This window comes from Ruditapes philippinarum, unplaced genomic scaffold, assembly GCF_026571515.1.
Source record: "Ruditapes philippinarum isolate M1 unplaced genomic scaffold, ASM2657151v2 ctg378_1_1_1_1, whole genome shotgun sequence".
Classification (NCBI taxonomy): domain Eukaryota; kingdom Metazoa; phylum Mollusca; class Bivalvia; order Venerida; family Veneridae; genus Ruditapes; species Ruditapes philippinarum.
In genome coordinates, this window is record NW_026862585.1 from 195223 (window position 1) to 208197 (window position 12975).

At 30.9% G+C, this 12975-nt stretch overlaps 1 protein-coding gene across 2 annotated transcripts in view; it reads left to right on the forward strand.

Annotated features, from left to right (window-relative positions):
* The window catches only part of LOC132719498 (adhesion G-protein coupled receptor D1-like), a 48346-nt gene that overhangs the window by 970 nt on the left and 34401 nt on the right, over positions 1-12975 (forward strand). The window contains exons 2-4 of one of the 2 annotated variants that reach the window (XM_060703268.1): positions 466-592; positions 1161-1202; positions 1404-2866. In XM_060703268.1, the coding sequence (XP_060559251.1) occupies positions 466-592; positions 1161-1202; positions 1404-1496 (262 nt within the window). In that variant the 3' untranslated portion in view covers positions 1497-2866. Of the gene's footprint in view, positions 1-465; positions 593-1160; positions 1203-1403; positions 2867-12975 lie in introns of those variants that run through there. The other variant, XM_060703267.1, reaches the window with a different exon arrangement.

Sequence of the window (12975 nt, forward strand, 5' to 3'; positions counted from 1 at the left end):
TAATTGTAACATAAGTTATGCATGTATTATAGGTTTAACACTGAAAGTGTAGATAAGATAAAAATGGTACATTTCAAAGTTATTTTCTTTTTGTGTAACTATTTAATAATGACCCTTTTATATAATTTTCACAGTGTAATGTTGAAATTTACAAAAATAAATATTAACATTCTTTCGGAAAGAAAAGAAGAGGTCTTGTCTGATAATGTTTGATTAATTAAATATTTATTCCTAATGATAAACCATATACAAAACATATCAATTCTGATGCTAAAATCCGTAAATGCAAACCCTCAGATTAAAGGGGATACATGCAAGACGTACTAAACTTAACCTACGTTTATGAATCTATACAATGGTTTGTCAAACATCGTATTTAGAATCCATTCTAGAACACGTACGGTAGGTATAAAATGTCTCATTTGACCGGCCTATTATTATTAAAGAGGGTCATTATATTTTCAGGGCTGGAGTAAGAGGTTTCATAGTTTTGTTACCTGTTATGGGACTCACGTGGATATTTGGAATCGTCGCATTTGACTCGAACATGGTTGTCTTTCACTACCTGTTCTCAATACTGAATAGTTTACAAGTTAGTTTTATATGCGTTTTACATTGTGATAACCGTCGTGTGTAAATACTTTGGCCGTTTCAAAATTTTCACATTTTTCATTTTCAATTGTTAAATTCTGCGTACGTCGTTAAGATTGAAAATGTTATAGAAAAACTACAACAATTAGTGAATTTTGATGGTAATATATAAGTATAAAACTGTTGTGATTTTTAATGACAATGCCTCTAGTTTATTCTTATATACAATTGTTAAATTGAACAGTAACAGAAGAAATAGAAAATATTAAACCGACTCCTTTGCCAATAAAAGTGGCAATAAAATAGTACATAACATATTTATTTGTTTTAGTTATATAATGTTTTATTTCTATGATTAAAAATGAACTAACCTTAACTGTTTTTGTCCTTTGTTTATTGATAGAATAAAACAATCTTTCATTTTCCAAAATAAACCCTAGATATAATGTGTTTTTTTTCCAAATAAAATAATACCTTTAAAGTAATATTTTATATCCGGCATGTTATTTTAAGTTGTATATCGTTTCATGTTCTAGGAGTATGAATAATTCTTTAAAAACTTTTTTCAGGGCTTCTTCATATTTATCCTTCACTGTGTGATGAATGAAAAGGTAAACTAACTATTAATGTATTTCCTAATTAAATTATAAAAACGCAATTAAAAACTTACATTTATTTTCACCATTACAAAGTGCCTAATACAACATCCAAACTATATCATTATAAAGAAATGAATATCCTATTTAAAATTTGCCACAGCTCAAGTAAATCAATAAATGTATGTATTATTTCAATTCCAACTTTTATTTCAGATTCGCCAAGCTGTTAAGAAGTTGAGTCCTCAGTGTATTCGACCCACAGTATCTGAAACCAAAACAACTGGAGCTTCTAATGGTCAAAACTGACGTTCAAAAAATGAAAAGTACTCATCAATTTCGATAAGATTACTCGGATAAAATTCAATAATGAAGCAGTCGGCGACTTTCTTGTTCAAAATTCAAATAACTTTTTTTTTTGCTGCAGACATATAGCTGTATGCACATAATTGAAACTATAGTCGTTGTAAAATGTATTGATAAATCAATGTTGTTTGTGAGGTATATGAATGTTTGTTTCATTTAGATTGGAAGAGGTAAAAACATTCCGTTTGAAAGTTGGCAAAAAATTAAATTACAAAATAGTACAGTGAATCAAATCTATGCGAAATGGACGAATGGAAGTGATTAACTATGAAATGAATTAATTTTGCATTGAATACTAGTAGTTCCTCTTTTTTGCTTACAATTGTAATTTGTGTTTACAATTAATGTTGTAAAAGAACTAAATATTTCAGAATATTTTCAAATATAAGACTTTAAAAGAAATTATCAAAATTGTTCCAAAGTCTTTATCTTTAAAATTTTAAACATATAAGCTGACTATACAAGACTAATATAAAAGCTAAATTGATAAATGGTTCGTATAAGTGCGATATTGATAAAAGTCCCTTGAAAGCTACATTGATTTAAGTGCTTATAAATGCTATATTAATAAAATTCAATATAAAGGCTATATTGATTAAAGTCCTTACAAAGGCAATATTAAAAAAGTCTATGTAAAGGCTATATTAATGAAGTTCAATATAAAGAGACCTTACAAAGACAATATTAAAAAAGTCTATATAAAGGCTATATTGATAGGATCACTATGAAGACTATATTGGAAAAAGCCCCTGTAAAGGCTATATTGATAAAAGTCCATATAAAGGCTATATAGATAAGATTAATATAAAAGCTATATTGCAAAAAATCCCATATATCGGCTTTCTTGGTGCAAGTTCTTACAAAGGCTATATTGATGTTGTGTTTATTTTAATTATGTCTAAAGTTTTTATTATATAATTGTCACTAATGTTTTAACTATTTGTTTTATAAAATAATCTATCCAGTATTGGTAGTATTGTCTTGGAAATGATTGTGTTGTAACTATGTTAATAATTTGCACATGACTATGAATTTCCATAAGTTGTGAGGAACGCAGCAGTCATGGGCCAGTCTATAAAAGGTGACGTAACTATATTTGACCGTCTATAATGATAAAGAAACCGTATCTTTTTAAATTGAATTTGTCACATAAACAAACAGCAAACAAGTAATTATGACGGCTTTTCATGTAACAGATACGGGTACGAAAAACATATAGAAAACGTCTGCGTTTGCCGTCCACGTATTAAGGGCTTATGGGGATTAAACTTTAAATGAAAGTTTACCAGATATAGAATTTTATTATTGTCATATAATAAAACAAAGTGTTTCTGTGAATATCAAATCATATTCTTCAGGCAACCTTACTGTTTCCGACTTGACAATGCAGAAACATTTCGGTATAAACTGGAAAAATTATTTTAGTGATATAAACCGATGCCGAAATCATACAAACCAGGTCATTATAGTTTGATATGCGCTTTGTCATCATACAATAACTGTATAAAGACATGTTACAACTTGAAGTTATATCGTTACAGCTGTAAGTTCGTTGGAAAAGATAAAAGTTGTCTCTCTTTTAACTGTGCCTCAGGCGTTCATGTTCATGCATAACCCACCTTGAAATATATTTATCAATCAAAATATGTTAAAATTTTGTTGGGTGTTTTATTCATACAAAAACAAAATTTGTAGTGATCATTTGTTTGTAATGTTTATTGACTGTACTAAATGATGTGTAGCTAGTATATAAGGCATTTTCTTTTCTCCTTTCGCTCAGACATTGAAAATCATCATGTATGATTGTACATTTTTTTGTTTAATATATTGGTTAATCATTTTCGGAAAATAAAATTGCCATTTTTCAATTTTACACAACTATCTTACTTGTATATCTTCCATACATAATAATGAACGTATACAGGATAGTTAAGAATCAAAATTTATAATACAGTATGTAGAAACTTCTGTTACAACAGTGATAGGAATATATTTTATTATAGCCATAGTAAATGACCTGGCCATTTTGAATTTTGTGGTCTCGGAACGCGAAGAAATTATTCAATATTTTGTACATGTTAATAATACCATAGTTTTACGTTGTAATGACACAAAATGAATTTCATGCCAAGATGTGATCATGATCTTGTAAATGTTACTTTCTTGTGACAAATGTTATTTAGCAAATATTATAGAGAGCTAGGTTAAACTTTTATGGCTCACAAAATGATACGATAGAAGATGTACGATGTAAATAAAGTATTTATTTTCATCGGAAACTCATATTAAATATTTCGCTTCAGTTTCTTGTGATAACATTTCAATAGCTGTTTTGGAATGTAAAATGCAACCTTCAAATCCTTATTGGCCTGTTCTAGAGCCCATAAATAATTTATCAATGTGTTCAAACCATTTAAGATATACTGCCAAATACATGGTTCCGATATCTCTACGTTTGCGAGCATATTGGCATTTTATTGTTAAACGTTGTTTGTCTCGTTTTGATATCATATTGTCGCTTGCACTTAGAGAGTGAATTATAATGTTCACATTTATGCTTAAATTTACAAAATTTACCAACAGCTTGCCGAAATAAGGTGGCCGAAATGTGTTGATTGACATTTTTTGCTATCAAGGGGTTAAGCAACAGACCGATTGTGAATAATCGTAAATTTCGTTCACTTTACAAGTAAATGCGAATTTTAAAACCACATCAGAAATATCAGAAAATGTTTAAATAAATGACAGTCAATTTAGCATAGAGATAGAGCAACAGTCTTTAATTGGTATACATGACTTTTTATCATCTGATTGCAAACGTGCCCTGTATTTCAGTACATAATAAGCTCCACCATTTTGCATCAGACTTTGTCCTGGGAAAGTTCATAATATTCTTTGAAATATTACGTTATCAGAACGTTTATGAATATGTTAAGATGACTTAAGATTAGTGCAAAGCAGCAAGTACTTTGCATATAATTTGTTTTGGAATACTAGTAGTACATGAACATTTTCGAGCGTAATCTAGTGATAATGATATATATGTAATGTCATGTGAAGCGGATATATTACAACAAGAGTATTTAAAGGCTGTAAGTACAATACATCTCTGAATAAATGGTAAACGTTATTTTAGAAACTGACAAGACGCTTGAAGTATCTTTTTAAATTTTCTGTATATTTATATATAATGGGATCCTACATATTACTAAACAAAATAATTATGATGATTTTTCGCTGTAACCTTTATTTAAAATGATAAAAAAGAATGGAATTTTACCTAAATAATTGTGGGTTCTTAATACATGTAAACATTCCTTTATCAAACATAAAATTAAACATTTGACTGTAGAAATGCGTCTTTAAAGTAGGGCATTATAAGAGGAAAAAACTCGTGTAAACTACTCAATTTACCAGACATAATGTTTCAAATTTTTTTGAAATCGTGATTTTAGATTAATCTTTAAATAATTAGTAAGGAAACATCGATTATTGAATGGCAAGTTTAAGAAAATGGAAAACCCCACTACCAGTATGACACTAGAAATAGACAAGGCAGCCATGCCTGTTACGAAAAGGCCAATATAGGGGTGTTATTGAAATTAACCCTATTAACTCAAATAACATACTGATTCTTCATGATCCTTAAACGTATGAAATATTTTGATATTCAAATGGAATTCTGTTCTTTGTCATCACGTAGCATGTTGCAAAAGCCATAAAATCTATTTTTATTTACATTTCACCATGAGTGTAAGGCATTTCCTTATCTGTTTTTTTAATTTGCATTTCTTTGTAAAAGACATCAACGAGATACTGTTTGAACTAAATTTAAAATTACTTTTGTCATTAAAAAATGTTACAATTGTCTCGTCGAGATAACGTTGAGAAGAATTAAAAGTAAAACCTATCTAAAATAACCCATTAAGGGCCTCAATATTCGAGCATGCACAGAACAGCTTATTCCCCCGCATGACCAGGTCATGTAATAACTAGGAAACAAAAGGGTTTGTTAGTAAAGAAAGAACTGAATCAACAATATTTATCTAAGAGTGGTTTGTTGTTATTTACTTTGAATAGAAAGTGTATGTGCAATTCAGACCGGATGTTTTTAAATCGAAGCAAAATATAAAGCCTTATTATACAGGAATATATTTTGTCCGGTAAACTGATTGTCCGGTAAATACGAAGGATCCCAGTATCATAAGTAACATAATTTTCATGTAATGGCAATACAGATATAAACAAATTAATGTTGATACTGCACATCAAAGACACCGCCAAATGATGTGAACAGTCACAGGTAATGTACAACATCAGCCTTGAGAATCGCTCTCTATTACCGTTGAATATCCGAAGCACTAATCAATTTTTTCTCCACGGTCTTGGTATGTGCTCGTTGTTTAATAATTACATGAATTAAGTTGCATATTTCTGTGAAAAATTCGAACCTTATGAATAAATTCACAAAGTAAAGCCATGTCTGAAATTTTGAAATGTTTGTCTGTTGCAACAAAGATTGAAAGGTCTGGTCGAAGCAAAATAAATTGGAGAACAAGTAGAATTGAAATGAGTGGTATTAGTAATATAATATCAAGACAAAGACAGGGGTAAAGAAAAAAATATCTCCGTTGCGCCGAGAATATGTTCATTGAAATATTGGTGCAAATTGCATAATGTTTGAATGATTTTGAGGAAGAACTGTTCTGTAATTCTACCAATAGCAAAAATATATCTGAAATATAAAATAATAGTTATGAATTAATCGTTAAATATAATCATTTGTAGTAACGTATTGTTCACTTATTTAAAAAAAGGATAAAAGTACTTGTCAGTGATTAAACGCAATATTGCATACTTGCCTGGAATTCAAGTATAGAACCATTAAATGTAATAAAATTCAGGCAATTGGTAACTCACGGCTCAGAATCCTTCAAAATAACCTATTTCAAATATTAGTTATACATTTTAAAATAAACGTACTTTTTCAATCAGTTAATCTGTTTTGTAACACAAATATTAATTATTTTCATGAATAAGCACACAATCTGCTGTTTTACAAAAAGGAATTCCTTTGCGTACATAGCGCCAAAAAATTTCCGTTGAATATTTAAGTCATACCACTTGTTCCCTGTTCAAATTTGGCTCTTTTTTTTCTAAACGGTTGGTAGAGAATCGCCTCTCTGATTATAGGTCTAGTTAAGGCTTTGTAACTTGCAATTTAATGATTCGTCCTAATTTTGTAAGGAAAAAATATTGATTATATTTGGCCTGGTTTCCTTCCCTCCGTCACAGAAGACTAAATGTTAGTATACAGAGCTTCATATAACCATTGGCGATAATATAGGTGGGGTTGTACTTCAACAGAGGCGGAGCTAATGAAGTGGGTGATACTGATAAAGCCCATTTCATTAGGCATTCGCTTAATTAGCAAGAATCAATATTGACATGATAAATTCATGTTCAAATGAATTAAATGTATTTTATGTTCAACCGCGTCTGAAGTATTTTATCTTCGATTGCGCTCTATGTCTCAGAAAAAATTATATTTTCTATGAACAAGTGAGGTTTAGGGATTCACGTGAAATTGAAGCATTTAAGGCTAAACATTATTGATACATTGATGTGCTAGCGAGGTTGAGCTTCTGATTTATGTACAGGTAAGTTTCAGTTGTTTTTTTATGTTCAAGCGAGATTCAGGATATTTATGTTCAGGTGAGTTTCGGGTATTCAGTGTGCAATTGAGTTTCAGGTATTTATGTTAAAGCGTATTTCTACTCAGGTGCCCGTTCGCACCTGAAATAATGCACGGAAGGGCACCTGAGGTCTTCCTCCACCAGTAAAGCTGGAACGTCGCGATATGACCTATACTGTTTCGATGTGACGTAGAAGCCAATCAAACAAACAAACAAAGCGTCTTTCACTTTTAAAGTAGCAAGTTTCAGGTAAGTATATAAATAAGCGAGTTTCAGGTTTGATATTATCATGAAACATTAACATTAATTGTTTATTTGCTTATTATTAAATTGCAATTTTGATAATAACATTTTTTAAGAGTCGTCCTCATGAAATCACTTTCTTAAAAATATAAATGTCTGTCATTTAAAAGCGTCAAACAATAACCATGTCAAATTTAATGACAAAATATATCACGTTATAAGGAACACATCTTGTTTGGTAATATCATTGGCAATACCATTTGCAAATATCAAAGCGACATTTATAAAACATTCATTAGTGAGTGGCATGTAAGCATACAAGTGAGAGTCTATGTGATCTGGTTATAACTGGTGATATTAATTTATGAATAAAATATTTGCAAATGTCATACAAGACCAATTCATAAATAATGTACAGTAGTTTTTTTTCTTTTGTAAGAACTTTGTTATTACTATTGTAATAGCTGTTTGGTGACATGATAGTATTTCATTAAATAAATATTTTTCCTGACACTTTTGTTTCAATATACAGCCAAATGCAAATTGCAAATGTCAATGCTACAACAATATTGGCTTTTAAATGAGGACTGCTATTTACTTGTTTCCTTTGATCTGGATGACTGCCTGGCATTCTTATCTAGAATCTATGATGCTTGGAAAAATAAAATATTGTATTTGGCGACCTTTTACAAACACTTACTATCCTTACATTGATAAAGATTCAGATGGACCCATCTGCTTTTGAAAGTGAAAATGAAACTGATGATTGTAGAAATGAAATTTTTTTTTCAGAAAATTAAACTGTACGACAATGGCATGTAACTAAATTAATTATATAATACATCTAAATTAAACAAAAATCTACGTATACTTTGGCTTTTGCTATATATTCTATTATCATATATATGTTATGGAGTGATTAATAAATATCGTACAAAACATTTAAAAATCGTATTCCGAATATTTAAATAGAAGTTCACACATTCAAACTATTTAAAAACATGTACGACATTATTAAGTTTTTATTTCAAATGACAAGAATCAGACACGGATGTCTTGTCTTGTCAAATAAAGTTATCATATTGTAAATAATAAACATAAAATTGCACAGAACCATATTATTTCGTTATAAATGGATCCGATGTTTACGAATACAGTAAAGTTATGCATGTAAGAACTTGAGATGAATTGGTCTTTAAATAAAATGAATATTATGTATTGCATTAAGCGAGTTTTTTGGAAGCTTTTAATTTATTCCTAGGATGCATTTAATGCTAGTCCATATTAAATGACAACTCAAACGAATTAAAATATGGTAAGGGTAAAATCTGCGACCCTGTAAAGCTACCCATTGACTTTTTGTTGAAGTCATTATAATTATATTATGTAAAATAACAAGAATAAATATCAACAAGGCAAAGGCAAAGAATATTGAATCATCAATATTAAATGTGACAAAAGCATTTAAGTATTGGTACTATCATATCAAAATAGCTGACGTTACATGATAAATATCTCTCAATAGGAGTAAAATTGTTAATGTTTGACTATGCTTATCACATGACGCCTACACAGACAAATTCCCTGACGTACAAACGCTTAAGAAGTAATGAATAAATGTTAACCGAGAGGTGATTGATCTGTTTACATAATTTGAACCGACGTTATATAACTTTGACAATTTTAATAGATCACTTTTTATGTACAATTGTTTAATTACTTTTAACAAGAAAACTTAATATTGTTGTAGAGGTGGCGGATTAATACTTTTTCAGGTAACTAGATTTTTCATACGTAGTACATGGTTTAACTGTTTTTCTTTCCATAAGTATTTTGCTTTAACCCTTTCCCTCATGAGCATATTGTACAATATGGTCGTTTTCTTTGAAAAACCTCTTGTTACAAGTTCAAACTGCTATGAAACTATGGAAAATGCTTAACTACTTATCAAACTTGGCGTAAATGTTAACTGGTCAATGCCTTTGTAACGACATGCTCAGTCTGAAATTTCCTGTTACCATTGCAACAAGGGCACATCTCAAAATTGCCAAAAATCACTATTTTGCCTTCATTTTTCCATCAAAATTGATTTCAAAGTGCTGCAACTTCTCAATAGATTGAGAGAGAGTCAAAGGCTTTTCAGCGTGAGTTACAAGTTACCTTATAATCGACCTGGGGTCATTTTAAGCCTCTCACAAGTCCAAATTTTTCTTTGCGATGAGGGGGACTGCCGCCCCCTCAAACCCCCCAAATAGAAGGGGGCATATTCCCTTTCTCGCAACCCCCTGATGTACGTTTTGAATGGGGGACGTCGCCAAAAAAGTGCTCACTTTTTCATCAACATTTCTCAAACGAAAACATGTGTTTGGGGCCAGAACAGGACACATTTTTTCACTATTTGATGTCACATGTGTTGTAAGACCCAAACTGTAAGTTTGTACTAGTTTACATAGATAATATCTTAGTAATTTCAAAAGACATTGGGGCCAGAACAGGACACATGTTTTCACTATTTGATGTCACATGTGTTGAAAGGACCAAACTGGAAGTTTGTACTAGTTTAGATAATATCTTAGTAATTTCAAAAGTCATTGAAACTCACCTTTTATATTTCATTGATGTATCAAAATACTCAAGATAAGCACATTTGAATCTCAAACCATCTAAATAAACTTTTGGCAACTTTTTAGGTCACATTTTATCTGAAAAAGGAATTCAGATGGATCCGTCAAATGTAGAAAAAGTAAAGAAACAAAAATCCTACTCCAACATGTAAGAAACAATTACGTGGTTTCGTTGGCCAATTGAATTATTATAGACATTCTGTTAAAGATTTTGGCAAAATATGCTTACCTATAAATACATAACCCATCAAAGAAGTTAATGAAAAATTTCGTTAAATAGATTGGACTCCAAAGTGTCCAAGGGCTTTAGAAACGCTTAAAAGTGCATTAATAGTAAACCCAATTATAAGATTTCCAGATAAGAATAGAGAATTTATACTATCCACAGATTCCAGTGGTTCAGCAATTTCCTACATACTAGGGGAGATGTTGGCAAAAAAGAATATCTTGTTAGTTATTGGGGTAGAGAATAACATGCAGATGAAAAATTGGACATGTCCTCTTGAGATACTTTTTAAATTTGTCTTCTGACGTATTATCTGTGATATGCAGGCTTTATAACCTCTGATCCCCTTTCAAAATTCCATTTTATTTAGTTCCGTCCATTGTTTTCTCGTTTAGGGCACACGCATTTTTTTCTTGGGGACCATATGCCGCTTTTCATGGAATGGCACTTTGAAGTGTCATATTGAAGGTTCCACGATAACCGCCGTATGAACACATCTGCGGATGTTTCAAAATAATACAAATACAAATACAAATACAAGACATTTATATAGCGCAAAAATGTATTAAATATTCGATTGCGCTGTACATTGTTAAGACTATATACACATATGCTTGATCAAGACACTCCCAAACCCAGTATCGATGGCACAGCCAATCTACAACTCTAGTTGAAAAACAGTCCAAACAAGTATGTTTTAAGTTTAGCCTTAAACTGATTTTCATTGGTAATGTCCTTCAGATAGTCTGGCAATGAATTCCACCATTTAGGTCCCACAATGGCCAAGGATCTATCAGCAAGTTTTGAATTTGTTGATGGTATATCAAACCGAATGTGGCTAGATGATGAGGATCTCAGTCTTTTCCTGTACTGACTCTGGCATTTAGTGAACAATTTACGAAGATACAATGGAGCGGTGCCATTTGCAACACGAAACACAGTCACAATAACTTTGTACATGATTCTTGCTCGAATTGGAATTGAAATTCAAAATTGTTCCAGTTCATTTTGTTGAATTCTGCTTAAGCCGGTGCTAAAGGGCAAATAACAAATTAAATTGCAAACAACCGTCCATGAACAGGCTCAATCAAACCGAGTCAGCATTATTTTCAATTGTGTTGTGTTGGACTTTCTTAAGGGATTCTTGCTTTCTCTATTTTTAGCAATTTAAGAAGGGATAAAAACAAATAAAATTATATGATCATAACTTTTCGCATGCCCTCAAAAAAACTTTACACAGATAACCATGCCTTAAAAGTAAATTTAGTAGATGGATAATAGAATTACAGGAATTTGATTATGAAATCATTCATAAGCCAGGCCACAAAAATGCTAATGCAGATGCCATATCCAGAATAGATTATGACCAAATCAAAGAAAGCATACACTGTACTAATGAACAAAAATATAAGCACATTAAACATGTGAAGTCTTCTAAAGATATTGAAGTAGTTTATGACACATTTACTATTCAAAATGATCTATGCAAGAGAGACATGTCACAAATCGGCCACCAAAGAATTTTCTTATCTTGAAAAAGGCTAGATATTTTTATTTGTACAAAAACAATGTATTAGTACAGTTTTCACTATACATGTATAAATAATGGAACTATCAATAAATTTCTCGTCACATTTTAGTAAAACATGATTATAATAATATATTATTATTGTAATTTTTGTCAAGAGAAATCTGTGTTGTTGTTTTCAATCCGTGTTTGGTAAGATTTAATTTACCTGTTGTTTTAAAACTATCTAACCTTATCTGTCACGGTTTAGAGGTGTTCGTTTTTAAGCACATAACATGTGTAAGCGGTCAAACAGTTCAGTCGGTAGAGCCGCGGTACAGTATTCTGAAAGTCCCTGTCAGGCTGCAAATTTTTCTTAACCTGTGTCTGACATAAAGCCCAGAGAACAATCAACATTGCTCTGTAATCCTGAGAAATTTGAGGACAAAGTTGATTTATCAATTGATCCCTTAGATTTACAACTAAAAATAAATTCGGAACAAAAAATTCCTTCCGATTTCTTTTATGTAAAGTCATATATTGGTTTCCTCTCCGGTGTTTTGCAGCATGTCATATTAATGAATGAGAACGGGAACAAATTTCACGCAGCTGGGAAGGCAGTATAAAAGACAAAGGCAGTATATTTAGTAATCTATTACTGTCATTTGTATTTTTCACAGGAAATAACTTATTACTTTGTAGTACTCAATGGATTATAATATACTAAAATTTTTCTGTACATGAATTCGAAAGCCATAAATAGATGACCTTAACATTGTGTAGTTTACTGTATAGAAGAAATAGTAGGTTTGCGAATCAAAAGGTTATTCGTGTTGCGCTGTGGTAATTAGTAACGAACTGGGGAATTTTGCAGGAAAAATGCAACAATGAATTGCACTCAATAAAAATTTAAGTAAGCGAGTTATACGAATTGTTATATCATAGCACATTGAACAAGTATTAGCATTTCCAAAATGTTTGGAATCGCCGTTCAGTCATGAATATAGAAATGGTATTCCTGTCTTGCCTAATACTTTATTGTATGTGGTCAACACATAAAGCCAACAAAAATACTTGATTTACTCTACCATTCCGGTCTTGTAAAAATACTTTGACGCGCTTTTGG